Genomic DNA, 24,344 nt, shown 5'->3' with positions numbered 1-24,344 from the left:
AGCCGTGGAGATGCGGAAGGAAACCCCACCCCCGCCAGTGCCCCCGGCGGCCCGGGAGTGGAACCTCCCCCCGAATGCGCCCGCCTGCATGGAGCGGCAGTTGGAGGCTGCGCGGTACCGGTCTGGTGAGCCGAGAGCCCGGGCCCCGAGTCCCTCGCCCCGACCCCGGCGCCCTCCCCGCGTGCCACCCCGACCCTGCCTCGCGTCGCCGCCCCGCCCCGGCCCCACATTCCTGAGCTCAGATCCAGACCCAGCCCGCGAGCTTTTGGGTGCGGTCGCCATGGAGACGAGCCCTTCCATCCCTGCTGCGCTGACAGCTTGTACCCTCCGTAGATGGGTCGCTTCTGCTAGGAGCCTCCAGTCTGAGTGGCCGCTGCTGGGTTGGCTCTCTCTGGCTTTTCAAGGACCCGTGTGCCGCCCCCAACGAAGGCTTCTGCTCCGCCGGAGTCCAGACAGAGGCCGGAGTGGCTGACCTCACTTGGGTGGGGGACAGAGGCATCCTAGTGGCTTCTGATTCCGGTGAGTCTCCTTCCCCTGCCCCTCCGCCACCGGGTGGGATAGAGGTTTAGGGTACATATTTGGCCGAGCTAAACCTTTGTCTTCATACCCAGTGCTGGGAGGAGTTGAGTGTTTGCTCCAAACGTGAATTCTAGGTGGAAAGTATCTTTGCCAAGATTCTAAATTGTCTGGTGGAATTCCTAGGAAAAAAGTCTGTAATAAAGTTAAGAGATAGATCATCTTCCCCTTGACCCCTACAGCTCAGACCATGTATAATCTTGCTTCTCAAAGATGATGCTGAAGTCAGTTTGTGCTATTTTTTTCTTGAACATCTTCATTCCACTTTTTAAATTTGAATGTCAGGCTCACCAATGGAGACTTTGGCATTAAAGAAATCAGAATTTAGAAGTTGCAGGCATTGATTGCACGGGAGTTGAAAAGTAGGATAGTAATGACTGACCCTCTGGCAGGTAAGCGTGAGCACTAAGACTCTGCAAGACATTTATTCAAGTAATTCAACAAATATTAGTGCTTGAATAATCGGGAAGGGTCAACATCACTTGACTGTGTGCTCAGACAGTTGTGTAGACTTTATTCTTGTGCTTTGAAAGCCCGTGTTTTCTCACTGCAAGCAGAATAAGGAATTTTTATGGGCCATTTCATCTTTCCCTGCCCATTTCTAGTAACTTACCCACATAGTTTACTTGCTGTTATTAGGAAAACAGTAAGGCGGCATAAAACCAAATGGCCTAGAAGTTTAGCTAAACCCTCTAATTGCAAGTTTTGTTTTATAGGAGTAATTTTGTGAGTTTAGTGACAATGGCTGCTTACTATGTTGGTATAATCCAAGCTCGTGTTTCCCTCATCCCCTTACCTCACTTCATCTCCAACAGGTGCTGTTGAATTGTGGGAGCTGGATGAGAATGAGACACTTATTGTCAGCAAGTTCTGCAAGTATGAGCATGATGACATTGTGTCTACAGTCAGTGTCCTGAGCTCTGGCACACAAGCTGTCAGTGGGAGCAAAGACTTCTGGTGGGTTCCTGTTTTTATTTATTTATTTTTCTGATAGTACTGGGGCTGTCTACCTCTGGCCTATACTCCCAGACCTCTTTTATACTTTATTTGGAAACAGGGTCTCATTAAGTTGCTGAGAGCCTCATTCAGCAGCTGAGGCTGGCTTCGAACCTGTGCGATCCTCCTGTCTCAGCCTCCCAAGCGCTGGGGTTACAAGCATGCGCCACCACGCCTGGCTGGGTTCCTGTTTTCATTTTCAGGTGTCCTTACTATCCTCTTAATCTCATCAAGTAACATTCAGGCTCATTACAAGAACTTAGTGACTAATTACAGTAGTGTGTTTGTAAGTTTTCCTTAAAGATTTGGCAATTTGTTGGAAATAGACCATAAAGGGAGTTCAGGAGGCACCAACATGGGACATGTTGGTTAAAGCAAATTTTTACTGAACACTTTTGATCAAGATTAAGTGTTTTTTCTTTCTTTTTGCTGCTTAGCATCAAGATTTGGGACCTTGCTCAGCAGATGGTATTGAACTCATATCGAGGTGAGTTTTATTTCCTTTTCAGTCCTGGCCTTCACCGTCTTTTTACCCTTCCCTTTGGGCTCTTTGAATTTTGTTCGGTTATTAGGATATTCCATGTAATCCTCTCTGGTCATTTTTTCCTAAAACTATAGGCAGTTTCCACTATCTACCCCTTGCTCTTTTCCCATTTTCCCTATTTTGATCACCTCACACCTTCTGGGCTCCATAAGCTTCACACTCAGTCCTTTCACTCTTCTGCTTCTCATTATTAGTGGAATGATAACCACGGTATTTTGAATCTTTTCTCAGTTACTTTTCTGTCTTTTTTTTTTTTCTTCTTCTTTTCTTTCCTGGCACTGGGGATTGAACCCCAGGAGCATTCTATCTCCAAGCTACACTCCTAGCTTTATTTTATTTCTTATTTTGAAATGGGCTCTCCCTAAGTTGCTGAGGCTAGCCTTGAACCTGTGATCCTCCTGTCCATTTTTTATGACCCATTTACTTTTAGGCTTTACCTCCCACAGTTGGTAACACTCATCTCTCCATCTGAGACTGTTGGCTCTTTTGGTCCTTTATTGGTTTCTTGTGGCCTGCAGATTAAAATCCCATTTTCTTATTTTGGCATTTAAGCCTTTTTGGTGTCATTTCTCCTTCAGAGTACTGCATTAGTTTAACTCAGGTAGAGTAAACCCTTGACCCTCTCACAAGATAAGCCAAGGCTTTTGAGTCTTGAATTTTTGAATGTTTGCCTCCATGAAATGTCTATTTTTCTGGAGTGTATCATCACTTAATGTTTCTCTTTCTGCTTACCTTCATTAACAGTATTAGCGGTGTACTTTTTTTTGGCAGCTATTCTTTGTGAAGATACTGGCTAGAGCTTTAATGTGTGTGGCTGTGAAACTTAGATGCTGGGTGATTACTCACTGACTAAATGACTTTCCATTTCAAAGTGCAAGATTCAGTTTGTGCCGAAGTAAAATCACAAACTCATACATATCCTGGGCTTTCAAGTTGAGTCCCTTGCAGATAGTCAAACAATATCAAAATGTCAGTGCCCAATATCTTTACTTGCCTTTTATTTCTTGAACATAGGATATCCTTTTCCTGGTTAGTAATAAGTCTTTTTCAGCATTTCCCCCTGTTGAGCCTTCTTTATCAGTTCTTTGTGTTTGTGCCCCCTCACTGAATTTCAAATCATTTGAGGTAGAGGATCCATGTATTCAACTGCTCTGGTGCCTTTTCCAGAGATCCTTAAGTCAGGGCCACATTTACACTACCTTGGAAAGTCTAGTTACATGACTTCAGAAATAGTATTTTCTATAGCCTTTAATTAACATGTAACAGTAATCTTCAAAAATATTTTGCATGTAGACCTAAAAGAAGTTTAAAGCTATTCTCCCTTACTCTCTTGTATATTTTTAAATTCATATTTAGAAGATTTTTTATTTGTTTTATTACTTATTTGTGATACTAGAAATTGAACCCATGGGCATTCTACCTCTGAGTCACACACTCAACCCTATTTTATTTTAATTATTTAATTTATTAATTTATTTATTTTTTGGTGGTACTGGGGTTCCTGGAAGCCCTTCTACCTCCGGACTACAATCCCAGACCTATTTTTTATATTTTTATTTGGAAACAGGGTCTCTTAAGCCAGTGCAGCTGGCTTCGAACCTGCACAATCCTTCTGTCTCCGCCTCCCAGGTGCGGGGATTACAAGCGCGTGCAACCATGCCCAGCTTATTATTTTTTGTTTTGAAATAGGGTCTTGTTAAGTTGTTGAGACTGGCTACGAACCTGCAGTGCTCCTTTCTCGGCCTCCCAAGTACTGGGATTACAGGCATGTGTGTGCCTCTGTACCTGGCTGAAGATTTTAAATAGTTGTAGACAATGTGATTTATGGCATATCATTTATTGTAAACTTATTCCAATCATATGTGTCTGTCAAAAATTTGGATTTATAAAGTAAGCCCGATGGCAGGAAATAGTATATTACTAAGCCAGTTGGCCAAGAAAAAGTCTGACTTCATTTATAAGTTTAGAGAAACTTATTGATGTGTCCTGTGACAACCATCTGCCCTGTGTTTCAGTTCTCATTATTAGAAATAGGTAATTCACAGCCACACTTGTTTTTGGTGTGACTGAAGCATTGCCAGTCCCTTTTACTGAATTTCACCCAGATATGCTTTGACTCTTGGGGAAAAGCTTCTTTTGTCCCTTATTTTAGGGGGCTTGGATTGTTATGCTCCTGAGCATTGTGCCATGGGAATATTCAGGCAAGATGAAAGTTATTGTTCCTGCTGTAAAGTGGAAGAAGAGTGATTGAGAAAGAAGAGGCAGTTCAGTTTTAGGAAACAGAATATTGAAAAAATTGATTTGCTTAAAACTTCTAGTGTCTGTAACTCCCTTGAAAGATTTTGTATATAACTTGGTGGTGTGTACACTCCAGATGAAAATTATTTACCCTTACATCGATTGAACCCAGGGGCATTCTACCTCTAAGCTACACCCCAACCCTGTTTTTTATTCTTCATTTTGAAGCCGGCCCTCACTAAATAGCTGAGTCTGTTGCAAACCCAGATCCTCCTGTCTCAGCCTCCCGAGTACTGGGATTACAAACGTGCACCCGCATGCCTGGCACATCCAAGCTACCTTAACTGCTAATTTCTTCCCTATTCTTGCTCAGCCTTTAATCTCTCTTTCATTGTCTTACTAATTTATTTTCTTCCCAAGCCCGTTTAGGTTTATAACTCCATTAACCTTTTTTCTTAGATTGTCTAATCCATAACCTCTCAGAAAATTTGTTAAATTGGTTCCTGAGGCCTTTTCCTCCCGCCTTCCCTCTGCTACTTGGTTTTCCCTAGGCCAGCCATGTAATGTCCTCAGCCTCTTTGCCTTGTCTCTCGCTTTCTGTCCTTTACAGCTCACGCAGGGCAGGTTACCTGTGTTGCTGCTTCGCCCCACAAGGACTCCATATTTCTTTCCTGCAGTGAGGTAAGATACAGCCTCTTCCCCTCCAGCTATACCCTGGCCCTCTTACAGCCCCAAATCCATGATGTGGAGGCCTGATCAGCAGCTGTTTCTTTGGATTGTAAAGCCCATTTTCTGTTTCTCCTCCTAGGACAATAGAATTTTACTCTGGGATACCCGATGTCCCAAGCCAGCAACACAGCTGGGTGAGTCTGAGAGCCAATGGTGGAAGGGTAGTACTAGGAACCCACCTGGAAGAGGCTTTCATTAGCCAGAGTCAAAGCAGAGTTGCCAGATGCCCACAACCATGACACAAGGGGCATCTTTCCCACCGAGGCTCTGCCAACTGCCTTCTGTGTAATGAGTCCAAGAAGAAAGGCCGTTTCCTGAGTGGGCAAATAGTTCTATAAAGAGCTGAAATTGTTATTTTCATGCTTAAAACTTGCCTGTGACTCATGCCCACACAGAGCAGGGGGCTGATGTAGCTTAGGAGGCTCAAGCGTGAGGACGTGACTGCCTTAGGGTTTCAGCAGCTGAGCTAAAGGTATTCTGGGATTTAGTGTGACTTTGAGAAACTGCTTCTCAAAGCACAACCGAGTTGTGTCTTGTTCCAAACCTACCTTTTCTCTTTTGCAGGCTGCAATGCTTCTGGCTACCTTCCTACCTCCCTGGCTTGGCATCCTCAGCAAAGTGAAGTCTTTGTCTTTGGTAAGATAGCCTGTCAGATTGCATGTTGACTCTGGGAGGGGGGGCGATGAGAGCGTGAGTGAGCTTACTCACAGAGCACAGGCTCTTGCTGCTTGGTGTCATCAGCACACTTGGGCAGTGGATGAATTATGCTAGATTTAGTTAAGCTTTGGAGAACATGTTGATTTTACCTCAGTGGATTTAATTCCTGATTGTTTTAGCTCCCTTATTTTAGCTCCCTTATTCTAGGCATGGTTGGGGTCAGGAAGCCACAAGCAAATAGTTTGCTCTACGTGGGGTTTTGTTCTACTGTGGGTAGATGTATTACGGTAAAAAGGCTGCGTGTGAGCAGCAGTTAGTGATTAAAATCATACCTGCACCATCCATTAATTTATTTTTCAGGGTCACCCAGTGACTACTCTTTTTCTACTTTGCAAAAGAGTGAACTGATGCTCAGAGCGATTAACTTGTTCAACCTTAAGAAACAAGGACTCAAATCCAGGTCTGGCTGGCACAAAAAACTATGCCCTTAATCACTGTGATGTCATACTTTCTTTTCTACAGGTGATGAGAGTGGAACTGTCTCCCTTGTGGACACCAAGAGTGCAAGCTGTGCCCTCAGCTCCGCGGTGCACACCCAGTGTGTTACTAGGCTGGTGTTTTCCCCACACAGGTACTGTTCTTTGTCCTCAGGGGCGTGGTGGGTGTGAATGGGGGCTGTGCATGTTGGCACAGGTATAGCTGATTGTTTCTCAGAATAGGCTATGCTCTAGCTGAAATTTTTAAGCATCAAAGATCTCTTTAAACTATAGTCCTTATTTGGGTGTTTCAGTCGGCATTCTCAATACAGTAATCTAAAACACTTGACCACAACTTAGAGAAAGGAGGTTTATTTGTTCACAGTCCTAAAGATTTCAAGGGTTCCGTCCATATTAGGCTAGGTAAAGTCTGTAGAGCTCAGGGTATGGCAGTGGGCGGCAGAGAGAGAGAGAGCACAAGGGCTCTGCTCTCACATCATGGGGGCCTGGAAGCAAGGGAACTAGCCAGAGGAGGAGAGACCATATATAACCCCCAAAGCCATACCCCTAGGGACCCTTTCTTAGCAGCCAAGCCTTGCCTTCTCTTCTAGGAGACGACCCACATCTAAACCATAACAGTGAGTTGTACAGTCTGCCCCAAAATGGATGAAGTGTGGGTTTCTAGGACTGTGTGTGGAAGAGCCTGGTTCCTGGGTTCTTGGTGGAATAGTAGAGAGGGACCAGATGGTGTGATTCATTGTCAGGATGATTATGTAACCTGGCCATGCTCTAGTTCCATTATCTTTTCTTGAAACCTGGTAGCCAGACCTTAACCAAAAGTGGGGCTCAGACTGCCATCTCCTCTGCCTCAGTTTATGGTGGGTGGGGCCTGCCCATTGAGGGTTTTGTCAGAATTGTGCACTTTACGTCCATCTCTCTGCCCTCTTTAGTGTCCCCTTTCTGGCCTCTCTCAGTGAAGACTGCTCACTTGCTGTCCTGGACTCGAGCCTTTCTGAGGTGTAAGTATGCAGTGGAGTACTGTGATCAGGAATCAGGGATGGGAGCAGCAGGCAAGCAAGTCTTTCCTTTTTAGAAAAGTGTATTGCCTCTTGAGAGGGGGAATTCTCCATCTGTATCTGAGGACACTGGGTCCTGGAAGCTGGTCTACTGTAGACCACCTGCCTATAGAGGAGCTCTGTAGCATTTCAGTCCCCTTCCACAAGGGGACAGTCTACCTTTCACATTGGAGAACCACATGATGAACTGCGTCCTGCGCTGTGAGGAGGGTAGGCCACTGGATGGCTAATCTGAGTTGTACTTCCCTCTTTCCTGTGGATTGCTGCTTAGCTCTGGTCCACATCACTACCTCTGCCCACTGTTTCTTCATCTGTGAAAGACTGAATTGGATGATTGATGCCATCCACCATGGTTAGCTACTTTGTTGTCCTGGTGATGAGAATATACAGATGTTAAAATTAGTGTGACGCTGGGCGTGGTGGCACACGCTTGTAATCCCCGTGCTTGGGAGGCTGAGACAGGAGGATCGCACAGATTCGAAGCCAGCCTCAGCTACTTAGTGAGGCTCTCAGCAACTTAGTGAGACCCTGTTTCCAAATAAAGTATAAAATATGTCTGGGAGTATAGCCTGGAGGTAGAAAGCCCCTGGGTTCCATCCCCAGTATCACCAAAAAACTAAATAAAATTAGTGTGACACATCCAGAAAAAATAATGTAGATATCTTGGGTTCTCCTTTGCTTTTTCCTTCCTGAAACTTTTTTTCCTATTGTAGGTTTAGAAGCCAAGCCCACAGAGACTTTGTGAGAGATGCTACTTGGTCTCCGCTCAATCACGCCCTGCTTACCACAGTGGGCTGGGACCATCGGGTCATCCACCACATCGTGCCTACAGATCCTCTCCCAAGCCGTGGACCTGAGAGTGCTGCCGAGTAATTTGGATTTAAGGAAAAAAGCACCCCCCCAGGAGAATAATCCACTCCTGTGCCCCTGGCTTCTCGGTTTGTGAGACAGCACAGGAGCCTTGTGCAGTGTGTTGATACACTAGGTCTGTGCAGTTAATAGGCACTGTTTCTCAGCCTAAGGGACGCTGGGTTTGTGGATCCTGTTGTCACAGGCAGGAAAAACTTTCTTGAAAATGGATATGTATTTGTGCCTGAGTTGTACATAGAGCTATAGTTTTTGGTGCTGAGGGGAATTTTTAAAATTCATCCTCCATTCTCCCCAAGCACCCCACACCAAAAAAAAGAAAAAAAATTGATAAAAGGGACTTAACGTTTCATGTCTGGCTGGAGTATGGGATGTGGACATGTCTGGGTTCTTAGAAGCAGCTCTCATGCTACTCATAAAATATAGGAACAACATATATTTTATTTTTTTTTATAGAGTTTAATTTCCCATTATGGGAAATGCTTCCATTCACAAAACCCAGCCCGGCTACTTTGAAGAATAGGTGGGATACATCACAATTTTGCACGACGCCTTGCCATTGAACTGAGTCAGAAATCCATTTTCTGGCTGAATAAAACATTTGGCCAGTGCCTGTGTAAAGCCTCTCTCCTCCCCTTACCCTGCCTTTTGCTTTTATATGTAAGGGTGAGTACTTTTCTGTCACAGATTTTACAGAGGAGAGAAGACGAAGAACTTAAAGGCATTTCTGTGAATTTAGAAAACTGACACAGACTCTTACAGAGAAATCTTTGTCACCTCTTCTGCCTAAAAGCAGCCTGGAGCTTACCCTCCTGCCTCTGGGCCCTTTCAATAGGCATACAAATTCTGAATGCTGTATTTGTGGACTCCTAAGATTTTGAAATCCAGGGATAGAATCTGAAATAACTGGTTGGTTAAATAAAGAATTTAGGCATTGTTGGGGCTGTTTTGTGAAGCCTTTGTGTTATGTGCAGTTGGACATATTTCACTATATGAGGTTGTCATGTGGGAATGCAACCTTCCATTGTTCATATCCAACTTTTGGGAAGGAGTAGGAATTGTAAGTGGAACCACTTAGTTCTGCTTTTAAAGAGGTAAAAGCTTAAATTTTGTGACCATTAGGGAAAGTAAGGAGGGCCTTAAGAGGGGGAGGGGGTGTCACTATTAAGTTTGTATGGTTCTTTTCTCCTTAGGAGAAAAAACTCAAGAGATGAGACTCCAGGGAAACGTGTTATGTGTTATGGTGATTTATAAAAAGACTAAAAAGAAAAAAAAATAGAGCCAGGCGTGGTGGCTCACGCTTGTAATCCCAGCATTTGGGGGAGTCTGGGACAGTAGGATCGCTGTTCGAGGACAGCCTCAGCTATTACCTAGGCCCTTTGCAACTCAGTGAGACCCTGTTTTAAAATAAAGAATAAAAAATAGGGTTGGGCTGTAGCTTAGAGGTAGAATGCCTCTGGGTTCTATCCTCAGTACCGCAAAAAAAAAAAAAAAAAAAAAAAAAGACCAAAAAAGAAAAGCACATTTTAAAATGTATTTTGTAAAGAAAGTTTGTTGTCAGATAACAGGAATTAAGCTGGGCATGGTGGCGCACACTGTAATCCCAGCATTTGGGAGGCTGAGACAGGATCACAGTTCGAGGACAGCCTCAGCTACGTAGGCTCTGTAACTCAGTGAGACCCTGTTTCAAAATAATAAAAAAATATAAATAGGGCTAGGTGTGTAGCTCGAAGGTAGAATGCCCCTGGGTTCCATCCCCAGTACCACACGCACGCAAAAAAAAGAAATTATTATCTGCTGATAATAGAAATTCACATCTATCAATGATTACTATAAGACATGTAGTGCAGAGTCACAGTAGGAATGACCAGCACAATTTCAGGTGAATGTATATTACACTGAGCAAGGAGGATAGTTAAATAGGAGGTGACCTTAAAATAGGAATATGACAACACGTGGGACGATTCACTAAGAATAGTTCCACTAGAGTGAGTGTGGACCTTACTGAGGATGGAGTGAGGAGATCATTTTGTTTGATTAAAAACACATTTCTCTTGCATTTAATTTCACTGGTTCAAATTTCTGACTATGGGAGTAAGTGAAGTCCATTAGCGTATTGTACTGCCGATCTCTGGCACACCATAATCTAAAAGGCTTGATAACTGCTTGGAAACACTGGAGAAAGTTCACTTAGTTTCAGGTGGCATCAGACTTTGGGCTGATTCTGCCTCAAAGAACAGCTGGAATGAAGTTCTTTAGTAAGAGCCATGCAACCATTACTGCCTCAGAAACACCCAAGCAGCACTAAATGCTTTGAGCCTACAGTCCATGTTTCCTTTAGACAGTGTTAGGACAGAAGATGAGTGGGGGAAAGTCACCACCTTATTTTTTAAATCGGATTCAAATTCAGAGGGCTTAAAAAATGTTTTTGTCACACACCCAGAACTAAGAACAAAACGCTTTTTGTTTTGTATTGGAGGTTGAGCACAGGGGCATTCTTACTTCTGAACTATACCTCCAGCCCTTTTTTTGTTGTTTTGAAATGAGGTCTCACTAGGTTGCTGACAGCCTCTTTATGCCTCAGAGGCTGTCCTTGAACCTGTGGTCCTCCTATCCCCCAAGTACTGGAGATATATATATATGTGAGTTTTTAATTATATATATTATAGATGTGAGCAATCTCTAGTCTCAGGTTTGAACTACTTAAAATTTTTCTTAAGTACATCTATAGCCCTTTTTTGGAAAAGTAAACAAGATAACTAGACCACTGTAACGCCCAAACACATTTTCTCATTCTCCCTGAAAAAAAATGGACAGTTATGGAGTGTTTTGTCTTCACTTACATGGGCACATGACTAGTAGAATTTAGAGAGCCTGAAGGAGTGAGAATCTGGAAAAGAGGGACTAGCTCTACTTTTAAGTTGTAGAGACACTTAACAATCCATGATTCTAGTCTTGTCATCCAGTGCCTCCTTTTGTGGAAACTCCTTGTCTTGGAATTGGTGTACTGCAACGTGAGTGCATAAGGAGAGAATCATCAAAGTCAAATGCTCAAATAAATGAAGAATTTAACCCAAACATCTGAACTTTCATGTTGTGGTGGAAGCCCAGCCAGTGTCATTGGTTGTCAGTTTCTTCTGTTTATGATGTGAGATTATAACACACCAATAAAAGTATAAAGAACATTTCTTCAGGCCGGGCATAGTGGTACATGCTTGTAATCCCAGCATTTGGGAGGATGAGTCAGGGGGATTACAGGTTTGCCGCCAACCTCAGCAATTTGTGAGGCTTTCTGCAACTTAGACACTGTTTCAAAATAAAGAAAAAACCAGGCTAGGGGTATATCTTGTAGGTAGAATGCCCCTGGGTTCAATCCCCAGCACCACATGCACATGCGCGCGTGCGCGCGCGCGCACACACACACACACACACACACACACAATAGGACTGGGGATGTAGCTCAGAGTTAGAATGTGCCTGGGTTCAAAAAAATTTTTTTCTTCAATGAATGTAGATATATTCCACATGTTTCATGTCGTGCCAGATTCCTTTGGGAGGTATCAAGTTATAAGCATTAGTAATTTCAGTTTCATATTTATGCTTTGGTTGCAATTCTGATCTGGGCACAGCTAAGTAATGAAGACTGTATCTTCAGAAAGTGCTTTTTAGGTGTATTGTACATGACTTGCCCATCATGGACACTCCAACGCTGCCTGCGTGCCTGCTGCTGCTTCCCTAGTGCTTTTCCTTAGCGTGAACATCCAAAGGCCGACCCTGGATCCAGAGGCTCTGGGGCTGCAGAGTGAACCAGTCATTGTCCTTCACTGAAAGCGCTCACTGTAGTGAGGCAGCTTCTTTTTTTCCTTTTTAAATTTTTGTTTATTTATTTATTTATTTTGCAGAATTGAGGGTGGAACCCAGGGGCATTCTACTTTCGAGCTACACTCTCAGCCTATTTTTTATTCTTTATTTTGAAACAGGGTCTCACTAAATAGCTGAGGCATCTGCAAACCGCAATCCTGTCCCAGTCTCCTGAATGCTGGGATTACAAGTGTGCGCTACCACGCCTGGTTTTTCCCCCCTTTTTTATGATTGTATTGGTGCATTGTAATTACACATCAGAAGTGATACATTTGTCTCTGCACATATCACTTGGTGTGTTTCCCTCCAGGTCCCACCCTGCTTCTGACCTCCCCTCCCAGTACAGTGAAGATTCAGTGATATCTTCATTTATGAATATGACTATTTGATCTGTTTGCTTCTTCAGGTCTCCTTTTTCTCCTTTCCTTCCCACCATCCTCTTCCATTATTCTACTGGTCTCTCCTTTTTTTTTTTTTTTTTTTTTTTTTTTTTTTTTTTTTAATCTGGTGTCCCTTTCTCCCCCAATTTTCTCTCTAGTTTCCACAGATGAGAGAAAATCTGCCCCTGATTTTCTGAGATTGGCTGATCTCACTTAGCATAATTTTCTCAAGTCCCACCTATTTTCCTAAAAATGATATAATTTTGTTCTTTATGGCTGAAAATTAGCTTCTTTAACTTTTTTGATTTAATGATATAAAAGTTTAAGTAGGCATGTTCTCTAACTTGTGTCAGAATGAAAAGGATAAAGAAAACACGATCTATAAAAGCATGACTATATGAAAATATACATTTTCTAGTATACAGCAAAAATATTAAATAACTAAAAATTTAAAAGCCCTTCATCCACAACCCCAAATCATTTTTTGTACCAAATGTTGGTACATTTGGCTCTTTAAAGATGTGCTAATTGACTAGAAAGGCACTTTCAAGTTTACCCTGACCTGTAGTTGACACTGTTTAGATTCTATTCAACCAATTGATTTTATTCAGTCATACCTCTTCAATTCGTTCACATGAGTTATCATGAAAGATTTGGTCAAACGCTTTGGTTTTTTACATTCACCTAGGAGAGTCTTGTAAAGTAAGAGAGGGGGTCACACTGTCTGAGGAATTTCTTCAGTTCCCAAGTGAAAGACATTTTAAAATGCCTTCTCTACTTTATGAGAACAGGCTAAACACCAAGGAGGGATGTTTTCTTAGTATCCAGGTGGGTGTGTAATAGTAATCATCTCACCAATTTTTCTTTCTGACAGCAGGAACTCAAGGAAAGGGATTGTGAGCACACAGAACGACATGACACACTGATTTTCAACAAAACCCCGTTCATCATTTCAGTATTCATCATCTGCTATCCATGGAGTCATAATTGCCAACTGATTAGGATGGGTCGCTTGTGAATAAAGCAGAGGCATTTCTGGGCACCTGTTGTTACATCGTGGCCTCAGCAGCATCACTTTTGCAGACACGTGGAGGCTAAGTCTGAGATCTGGCAATGAGCACTTAGGACTCAGGTGCAGATGAACGAGGTTCATATTGGCTGCCAAATTTGGCTTCTGTGATGGATAGGGCATGAACAGCTGCCCCTAGCAGTGGTGTGAGCAGAAGGGAACAAGCCTGGTGGACATCCCAGTCATGTGAAATATTGGAAGGCAGGGACTACAGCATGAGCACAGGGAAGCAGACAGAGGGGCAGGCATTCCACATTCCAGAGGCCTGGAGGTGGAGAGAGGAAGTCTGGAGTGGGGCCTCAGGCCCCAGGAACCAACTGTGAGCCAGGAGTTTGCAGAACAGGAAAGGAAGTCAAGGTACAGACTCAAAAACAGTAGGACTCTTGGGTAGGAATTAGGAAATAAGTAAGATCATGGCTATTAGAATTAACACACCAGGAATCATCTCACCAATGGTGCAAATTGTTGCCAAACCCATTCCGGTTTTGGTCTTAAGAAACTTAATTATCTCTTGGTTCAAGTTAAGAGTAGCTTGTGGAATGGAAGGTATGGTCAGGACTCAATGATAATATGTTGCAGGAAAGGAATATCAAATTATTTTCCACACTGTACCCACCATTCTACTTCTCCAAAAAAGAGACACACACTATCTCCGGGGACATGATCAACCTATTGACTGACCACAAGGTCCTTGAAAGGAGAAACTGAGTTCCCAGAGGGGACTAGCATGTGCCCAATAAATATTTGTTGAAATATTAATGAATACATAAAAGAAAAGATGGATAAACAAATGGAGAAAATATCCGTGTTGAGTACAGTATTTCATTAGGATTTCCCAGAGTTTCAGTGAAATATTCCTGCCCAAGCATTCCTTAACATTTATTGTCCTTATTCTGTTAGCCAAGCAACCTAATGATTTAGAAACAGTGACTTTCCTAGTTTCTTCATACTAGAAATGATGAATAGATGCTATGTACATTCAGCCACTAGTCACTGTTACTTCCCTGTGTCATGTATTATATTGACATCTGCTAAGTACTCATGTTAATGTATGTGGGTTACCAGCATCAAGACGACTGGCATATGGCACGAGACCTTCCATAGCAGAGAAAGGAAACTGATGGGCCATACAAGCATCTGCTTTAGAGATTATTTTATATTAACATACTGTCACCGTTTTATTTTTTCATATTATAAATGGAAACATTTTTTTTTTTTTTGGTGGTACTGGGGATGGAACCCAGGGGCCTTCTACCTCTGGGCTACACTCCCAGACAGACTTATTTTATATTTTATTTGGAAACAGGGTCTCACTAAGTTGCTGAGAGCCTCACTAAATAGCTGAGGTTGTCTTCGAACCTGTGCGATCCATCCTCCTGTCTCAGCCTCCCAAGTATTGGGATTATAAGCGTGCTCCACTTCATCTGGCATAAATGAACTTTTTGATGTTTGGAATTGTTATTTTTTTAAAAATATACTTTTGTTGAAGGTGGGCATGATGGTGCAGGCCTGAGATCCCAGTACTTGGGAGGCTGAAATAGGATCACAGGTTCGAGGACAGCCTCAGCAAGAAGGGAGACTCTCATTGTCCTAGTGAGACCTTGTTTCAAAAAAAAAAAAAAAAAAAAACATGGCATGAGGGTGTAGCTTGGAGGTAGAATGCCTCTGGGTTCAATCCCCGGTGCCAAAAAATAAATAAGTAAACTTTGTTGAGCTGGGAGTGGTGGTACGTGCTTGTAATCCTTGTACTTGGAAGGCTGAGACCGGAGTATCCCAGGTTCATGGCCAGCCTCAGCAATTTGATGAGGCCCTCAAAACTTAGTGAGACCCTGTTTCAAAAAAAAAAATAGCTGGGCATGGTGGCGCACACTTGTAATCCCAGAATTTGGGAGGCTGAGAAAGGGGGATCGTAGTTCGCAGACAGCCTCAGCTACTTAGTGAGGCTCTCTGCAACTTAGTGAGACCCTGTTTCAAAATAAAGAATACAAAATAGGGCAGGGGGTGTAGCTCAGAGGTTGAATGCCCCTGGGTTCCATCCCCAGACCTGCAATAAGTAAATAAACAAGCAAACAAAAAATAAAATAGTGCTGGGGATAGAATACCCCTGGGTTCCATCTACAGTACTACACACACATGCGCACACACACACACACACACACACACACACACACACTTTTGATGTTGCATTGTAGTCACATCATACTATAGTTCAGAGTGATAGGGCTTTGATATATATATATATATATATATATATATATATATATATATATACATATTTTTTAACTGGCCTTCAGATGACCAGAATCATTTGCATTGTACTGCTGGGTCCATAACACATTCTCACCATTGGCTCATATTTATTGGCTTAAACATTGCTGAAGCTTTTATCTTCTCTGGAGAAATCAAAGTATCTATCAACACCAGCTCTATTTCCTGTGGTGCAACCATTTTGTGGAGCTGTTCAGAGTGCTGCCCCTGGTCACATCTGTGTCTGTTGCCTCCTGACCAACAGACTTCATGTCAGTTGATGTATGTCACTTGGCTCGAACTGCTATTCTTCTAATAATGGAGAAAGTGCACTATTTTATTGTGCATGACCTTCCTGGAGAGTATCAGAATTTGAGTTTGATGAGTGTCAGAATTTGAATTTGAGAATCTTTTTTACTTCCCTAATTACAGCTACTAATTATTATACCAGGGCTACCTTATTATAGCAGAGCATAAGTTATTTTGTTAATCCAAAAGATTCTATGGAGGTAGATATGAGCTGTTACCTTCACTTCATAAGCGAAGGCTCGCAGAGTTGAAGTAACTTGTCCAAAATTATAAAACTTCTAAATGGTAAAATTTCAGGCCCTGGATTCAAAGCCTGAGTGAAAGCTGAGATTTTTAAACTATATTATACGGCTGCTCAACCAGTAATCCAGTAACAATAGCTTTACCACTAGCATGCAGTGTTCCTCCCTGTACTCAGTCCATGTAGGAAGTGGGGCTGGGGACCAGGACGTGGGGCTGGGGACCAGGCAGGGCTCAGGAATGCTGCCCTTTCATTGCCTTGGCTATCCTGAATACTCCCTGCCAGCGTCAGCCCAGGGTGGTGGCTTTGTGGGCTCTGAGAGCTACAGAGAGGGAGAATAGGAGGTTCTGGGGTCACTGCGACTCTCAAAAATCATTGGCACTGGCATTGGTGTGTGTGTGTGTGTGTGTGTGTGTGTGTGTGTGTGTGTGTGTGTGTGTGTAGCTAGGCTATCCCAGTGATATAAGCAGCTCCTATAAAGCGGCTCAAGCTTTGAGCTCTGAGATGAGGAGGCTGTTGCTATGGGGTGGTGAGTGTGGCAGGTCCTGGCAATGTTCAGGAGGTACCAGGCTTCATGAGTTTGTCATTTCTCTAGTGTTCAACAGGGCAGCCTGGGACTTCGGGGGTCCTGGAGTAGTGGAGGGTCACAGGTACCTGGGCAGGAAGGAACCAAGCAGTGGTTCTCCAGCCTGGTTGCACTTAGACATTTTTGTGCCTGGGTTCTGCCTTGGGCCAATTAAATCAGAATCTTTGGGAGAAGCGTCAGGATACTGGTACTTTTTAGTTCAGAGCCAGGAATGAGAACCATGGGCATGGTGTGTTTGCTGGGACTGTCACTGTCCTTGTGCAAAGCATGTGCAGATACATGTGATGTTTATTATAGAGAAAAGGAACTTGGATGTTGATTCACTGTCTCAACCTCAAAGGAGAGGAAATGTGTGAATGGCGGTGTGTTCCCACGTGTGACTGTTTCTGGGCATGGTGCCGAGTTGGTGGGAGTACTTACTAGCTTCAGGGTATGCGGGTGCATGCCAGTCTGTGTGTGAATTCTTTTTTCTTTACACTGCTGCTTTCTTTTTTACAGTGCTGCTTCTTGTGCTGAAACACCACCATGGGAAGGAAGTTGCTCTCCTCTTCCTTCCTCCGAGTACCTGTTGGAGAGATTGGTAGTGCTATCTTCTAATCACTGTCCACAGGCTAGCCCAGAATTGTGTCAAGTTCAACTCCAGTAAGTTAGAATTTCTCCCAAAGTGTCTTCATGATGAAAGAGAAAACAAACTAAAATAGAAAAAAGAAAATCAAATAAGGCTGAGACAGAAGGATCGCGGTTTATGGACAGCCTCAGCTACTTAGTGAGGCCCTCTGCAACTCAGTAAGAGCCTGTTTCAAAATAAAGAATAAAAATAGGGCTGGGGGTGTCGCTCAGAGGTAGAATGCCTCTGAGTTTCATCTCCAGTACTGCAAATGAACAGAAGAGCCCAGGGTCAGGAACTCCTTCAGAGCACTGGCCTCTCATGCCAATGTCTGCAGCTCAGACTCAGGTTAGTTCATATATCCTTCTTGAAGGTCCTTGGCTTATGTCCCTGCCTGAATCCAGTCAAGAAGAAATGCCAGTGTCAGGACAGGTGGTGGGCACTGAGCTGTTAGGATGAGGACGCAGGGGAGAGGAGAGAGCCTCGTAGGCAGGCCGGGGAGCTGGGAGGGGGCGTGGAAGGCAGCCCCGCTCTGTGCACGGCGGCGCTGTCTCCTGCTCTCTCCCCAGGTTCACCACAATGCTGGCCACAGTGGCCAACTGGGAAAAGTTCAGATTCTGCTATATCCCTCCTGAGAATGCATGGCTTTGATGGCCTTGACCTTTTCTTGTATCCTGGACTAAGAGGCAGCCCTCTTTGTGACTGGTGGAATTGAAGTAAGGCCAGTCTCGAGGCTCCGGACTCTGGAAATGGCCATGGGCCAGGGACAGGGCTTGGGGGTGGGGGGAATAAACAGAATATTATTTTCCTGCTGCTGCTCTGGAGGCATTGGGCCAGATTGCTGCTGAGCAAGTGCCCTGTGGTTGCCCTTTTCTCTGTCTGCAGCTGGGGCTTGCTCCAGTGCTCGACTGAGTGCTGATACCTTCTCTGCAGCTTCCTGGACTCCCGTGGGCAGCATCAGTCAGGGTTCTGTGCCTCTCCTCTGTTAAATCACCTATCAAGCTGGCCGCATCTGCCTTTTTGAAGCCAACAGGCAAGGCCTGTGCCCGACTCACCTTCTTGTCCCCAGACTCTGCTTGAGAGGCTCAGTAAATGTTTCCTGGGTGATGTCTTTTTTTCTCCTTGCCTAATCTGTTTTGTTTCTGTGTCTCTCTTCCTAGGATCTCCTATTTGCCTTCCAGAAGGAGGTGCTACTCACCGAGTGCCCCGGGCTGCTGGTCTCAGCGGCTGTCTCTGGGGTTCCATACATCATCTGAACATCTTATGATGTACCTGCTCATCCACTTGAGTGGATGTTGCCTCAGCAGGGCAGGGCAAGGAAGGAAAGGAGATCTCTTGGGCTCAGAACCTCAGAACTCAGAACTATGCAAGTACTGTCTCTGAGTTGTGTAGGATATGGCCAGGAATAGCACCATTAAGATCGGAAGGTCTAGGTGTGCAGTGAGGACTGAGCCCAAACTTGAGTACCCGGTGTCTGCCCTGTGGCAGTGAGTTTTGGGGTGGGCTGAGGAGCATGGATAGGGACAGGAGTCAGCTCCATTAAACATATGCTTTCTTACTTTAGAAGGGCTTTCTTTAAAAGGTGACAGGGAACTGGGCATGGTGGTGCACACCTATAATTCCAATACTTGGGATGCTGAGACAGGAGGATTGTAGGTTTGAGGCCAGTGCCAGCAATTTAGTGAGACCCTCAGCAACTTAGCAAGGCCCTATTTCAAAACAAAAAAATATAGAGCCGGGCCTGGTGGTATGCACTTGTAATCCCAGCATTTGGGAGGCTGAGACCAGAGGATCGTGGTTCATGGACAGCCTCAAGTACTTAGTGAGGCCCTTTGCAACTCAGTGAGACCTTGTTTCAAAATAAAGAATAAAAAATAGGGCTGGGGGTGTAGCTCAGAGGTAGAATGCCCCTGGGTTCCATCCCCAGTACTGCAAAAACAAAAACAAAAACAAAAACTATTATGGGGCTGGGGGTGTGGCTCAGGGGTTGAATGCCCCTAAATTAAATCCCCAGTAAGCCCCTAACAAAGAAGATTATAAGGATGTTGTGTATTTCTGGCCCACAACATTACCATGGGTAGAGTCTTATGCACGGCCCATTGCTGGATCTTTTTTTTTTTAATTGAAAATAAGTGGTATACATTTAAACTGTGCTTGGTGTCCTCTCCCATTGCTGGATCTTTTGAGGAGAGAATGCCTGGGGCCTGGCCTCCTTCCTGGAGAATAGCTAAAATATATATACTATGCAGCAGATGCTGGCCACAGAGGGCAGATGAGTTAACAACCATCGGCACAAAACCAAATACAGGAATGCCCAGTCACACCTAATTTTCAGAGCAGGTCTCCCCTGCAAAGTTAGAAAAGTAGACAAGAACAATACATAAATCTTTCTGGACATGTTGGCTTGGGCCTAATTTTCTCAAATCTCAGCAATTATTTATTTACAAATGGGGAAACTAAAGCAGATGCAGACCAAAAAGTGTGGTGTTTTTGTGTGTGATTATACCGGGTAGAGCTGATCCCTTGTGGGAGGAGAGGTGGGAGCCCTGGTGAGATGGGGTTTATTGGGCTAAATTTCATAGCCAAGCAGGGTAGGGAGAGCCCTGCCTTCACCCTACTGGACAATGTTAAGACAAATGAGTTGACCCGAGTTTCAAATTCTTCCTCTTTAACATGGAGAGAGCTGGGCCGGGCGTGGAGGTGCACACTTGTAATCCCAGCATTTGAGAGGCTGAGACAGGAGGATCCCGGGTCGCAGACAGCCTCAGCTACTTAGTGAGGCCCTCTGCAACTCAGTGAGACCCGGTTTCAAAATAAAGAATAAAAAATAGGGCTGGGGGTGTAGCTCAGAGGTAGGATGCCCCTGGGTTCAATCCCTAGTACCGCAAAATAAATAAATAAATAAATAAATAAATAAATAAATAAAGTTGCAGTACTTGGGATATTGGCCAGATTAAATTAAAGTAGGAAGCTGGAGGATCGTAGTTCTCGGACAGCCTTAGCTACTTAGTGAGGCCCTCTGCAACTCAGTAAGACCCTGTTTTAAAATAAAAAATCAGGCTAAGGGTGTAGCTTTGAGGTAGAATGCCCCTGGGTTTCACCCCCAGTACTGCAAGAAAAAAAAATGAAATTAAAGTAGGAAATCAGTGTAAAGCCTTACACCTCTGACCTGGGACGTACTGGTCATTATAAAAGTGTTCTGGAGGGGTGGCTCCTTGAGTGGCAGGACAGGAGCTCTTTTACTGTGATGGGGCAGCACTGCTTTTACCATGGCAGCTTCTGCAGGCCTGTTAGTACCTTCCCTGGCCTGCATGTTTTGTTTTCTTGTGTGATTCCTGCCTACCTCCACAGATGCTCTGAGGATGCCGGACACTTTGTTTCATGTCCCGGTGGCTGAACCCACAGGCAAAGAGTGCAAGGAGGCCCAGGTGACCAGCACACAGCTACTTAGTTATCCCTGTGATGATCTTACTGGAAGATCTCGCTGGCCCGATTTTCCTGTCTCCTCCTCTGTTCCTTGCAGACTCTTGGATTTCATCAGTTATCTTGTCTTACGATTTACACGGGAGCTGGGAAAGGTTCACATACACAATAGTCCCTTGTTCTCTCTTTCTGAAGATCCCAAATCTTCAGTAAAACAAACAAACAAACAAACAAACAAACGGGGACAGCCTCAGGTGGACCAGATGTTTGTTCCTGAGCCCAGGCCACTGGCTCTTAGTAACAGAGAGGGGTCCTGTTTTTACTAGCTGCAGGTCGATGCTTTGAATTACTGGTGAAAGCTTAAGGTACCACCAGAGAAGCTCATGATGGGGTTCCCCACCTATGGGCGCACCTTTCAGTTCCCCGAAACCTCTAAGAATAGGTTGCAGGCTGTGGCGATGGGACCAGCGTCTGCAGAGAATTACACAAAGCAGGTGGCTTCTTGGCTTATTAAGAGGTGACAGGATTAGGGACCTCTGCCCAACAGATAGGAGAGGCTAGGATAAGAGTCAAGGGCGGGGTGGGAGTGAAGGACAGGGCAAGGAGGTAGCTTATTGGGACAAAGGGAATGCAGTATCTGGGACATTTTCTTTTTCTTTGGGTAAAGTTGAGTCCTTTGTAAGGAATGAGAGCTCAGGGAAATCAGAATAGAAGGGGACAGATATTTCACCACTTAACAGGACCTTAAATAGTACACAGGCAAATCTTGACTTACAAGATGTCCTAAAGAAAACTCAGGGTTTCTCCTTTGCAATATAAATAAATTTGAGCACATGAAAAGTCAAAGAATAGTTTAGTTCCCTGCCCCCCACACCTGTCACCCAGCTTCAAACATTAATCCACAGCCAATCTGTTTCATTTCTGCTCTCTGCCTCTCTGCCTCCTTAGTACTAGGTGATTTTGAAGTAGTTCCAAGGCATCCCCTACTACAGCTTCCTTCTCTTCTACCCCAAAACCACCCCTTAACTCTGTCTTAACAAAGCTTGCTATAAATGGAGTAAACAGCCAGGGAAGGTAAGTCATGAGGAGTGTTTGGCCATAGGGATCTGATGAAGACTGTGGAGCTGGTGGACTCTGAGCTGACTTTGCAGCACAGGAGACCATGATGGGCAGGTCCAGGAAGCAGCTAAAAAGGCACAAGATGTGTGTGGCACCATGTGGAGAGCTGTGGCCTTGCGCAGACAGTGGTGGGGGCTGAGCATTCCTCTGAGCTCTGCTCTGGGCTGGCTGGAGGTGTTTTTCTGTAAGCCCAGTGAAGTTCAGTCATGAGTGATGGCTGAGTTGAAATGGTGTTTTTAAAGGGCATCGTACATCAAATAGATTTTAACAGATAGGACCTTTAAAGCACCAAATGATCTAGACATTAGCCCCAGGCTGTCCTTGAATCTGTGACCCTCTTTTCTCAGTCTCCCAAGTACTGGGATTATAGGCATATGCCACCATTCGTGGCTTCAAATTTTATTTTTATACACAGCATAAATTCAAATATATTTTACCACATGCAACCAAATATTTGAATTCATTGCTACTCAAACCATTATAATCATTAATATACAAATGCAAATTTGAGATATTTTTATAAATATCTCCTTTCTAAGTGATCTATTTTGTCAATGGGACCATATTTTTTATGACTTTTGAATTTAACCCTTGCACTTTACTATTATTTTAAAAATTAAAAACAGATGCCTCATAGTCTGGATGTGGTGGCACATCCCCCAAATCCTAGTACTTGGGAGGCTGAGGAAGGAGGATTTCAGGTTCAAAACCAACTCTTATCAACCTGGCATACTCTTTTCCAAGACAAAACAAAACAAAACAAAACTGCAGGGGTATAGCTCGAGGAAGGGTTCAGTCCCCAGACTACAAACACATACACACATACACACACACACACACACACACACACACACACACACACACCACCACTACCATCACCACCACCACCACCCCACATACACATATACACAATAGTGGGATTTACTATTGCATATTTGTACGTGCACATAACATAATTTGGTCAGTTTCACTCCCCAACCTCCCCTCTCCCTCTCCTCCCCCTTCTCCTTGTCCCTGTCCTCTACCCTACTGGTCTCCCTTCTATTTTCGTGAGACACTCCCCCCCCTCCCCCCGCCACACACATACACTTGCTTTATCCTTTTTTCTCTTTACCTTCCACATATGAGAGAAAACATATGATCTTTGGCTTTTTGAGTCTGGCTTATTTTGCTTAATATATTCTTAAGTTCCATTCATTTTCCTAAAATAAAAATATTAGTTTCTATTACATTTGATGAGTCAAGGATGCTTATTGATTAGGTTCTTATTCCACTGAGGATGGGCACATATATTTCATTTTATCTCTTCCACCAAAGACAGCCACATGTTTTGGACAGAATGCATGAAATAGCTGAGAACTCTGAAGAAAGAAGACAGATTGAGAAAGGAGAACAGAACTTGAGGTTCAACTGAACTGGTAAATTTACCATTATTCTCCTTTGACTTAGACTCAAAGGCAGCCTGGATATGGTGCTGAATACCAACCAAAAGAGGTCCAAGAGAACCCCACATTTTTTATTTGAGGAGTGGGAAAGGAGGCCCCCACAGCTAAAAAGAGGTGTAGAAATTCTATTTATTAAATTTTCTTCTTTATTCTCCCAGTCTCCCAGACAGTACTGCAGGAGAGGCTGCATGATGACACGACTGTCATGCAGGCAACACCTGAGCTCCGAGGGAAGGGAGCCCCTCACTCTGACCAGAGCACCTATTGTCCTGAGAATTTGGGGTGACTCTCCTTAGTTTCTATGTTTGTCAGCTCACCACTTGACTCTAGACACAAATGCAGTCATGGGAAGTGCTCTACAGATCAGGGAAATGAAACCCCCAACTCTGGCTAGAAGACTGTCAGGAAGGGCCAAGGGAACTGAGAAGTATCAGGAAGATCAAGAAAGAGAGTGGAGGGACATCCCATGAGGTCATGTGTGCACTCCCAGGCCCATCTAGCTGTCATGGAGATCTGATCCAGGCACTGAGAACTGACCTATGCCAAACTCAGCAATCAGATTCCAGATTATCCACTGGGTTGCACACAGACTCTGAGGCAAATAGCAAGCAAACATTCTGACCTCAGAATCACAATCCACAGGAGATGAAACGAAACTTAGTCTATGACTAATTTGGTTAAATGCCTAACTAGCAACAGCAAGAAGAGCAAATCATCATTGTCCTTAGGGTTTAAACAAAACTGAGCTTCATAACAGAATTCAAATTGTCCAGAATACAATTAAAATGATCTTGGCATATGATGAACGAGGAAAATCTGAACTCACAAAGGAAAAGATAACCAACATATGCCAACCCTGAGATGACAACAGATGTTGAAATGATCAGTCATCATAGCA

General features: G+C 44.0%; 1 protein-coding gene and 1 pseudogene across 2 annotated transcripts; both read left to right on the top strand.

Moving 5' to 3' along the window:
- Nucleotides 1-10: 10 nt before the first annotated feature.
- WDR77 (WD repeat domain 77) lies at nt 11-8,165 on the top strand (the record flags this gene model as incomplete). The annotated part of the gene is made up of 10 exons (XM_080693316.1): nt 11-125; nt 334-519; nt 1,392-1,533; nt 2,010-2,059; nt 4,965-5,035; nt 5,163-5,217; nt 5,648-5,719; nt 6,263-6,371; nt 7,167-7,235; nt 8,006-8,165. 10 exons carry the CDS (start codon nt 11-13, stop codon nt 8,163-8,165), a joined length of 1,029 nt encoding a protein of 342 aa, XP_080549442.1.
- Nucleotides 8,166-17,786: 9,621 nt separating this feature from the next.
- Nucleotides 17,787-21,396, top strand: LOC308260185 (oviduct-specific glycoprotein-like; annotated as a pseudogene). Its single transcript has 6 exons — nt 17,787-17,908; nt 18,029-18,157; nt 18,345-18,430; nt 18,620-18,747; nt 20,983-21,091; nt 21,215-21,396. The product of its transcript is annotated as an oviduct-specific glycoprotein-like (transcript).
- The last annotated feature ends 2,948 nt before the right edge of the window (nt 21,397-24,344 follow it).

Source organism: Muscardinus avellanarius, assembly GCF_963383645.1.
Source record: "Muscardinus avellanarius genome assembly, chromosome: 3".
In the NCBI taxonomy this organism is placed as follows: Eukaryota; Metazoa; Chordata; class Mammalia; order Rodentia; family Gliridae; genus Muscardinus; species Muscardinus avellanarius.
This window is presented reverse-complemented; position numbering and strand designations above follow the sequence as displayed.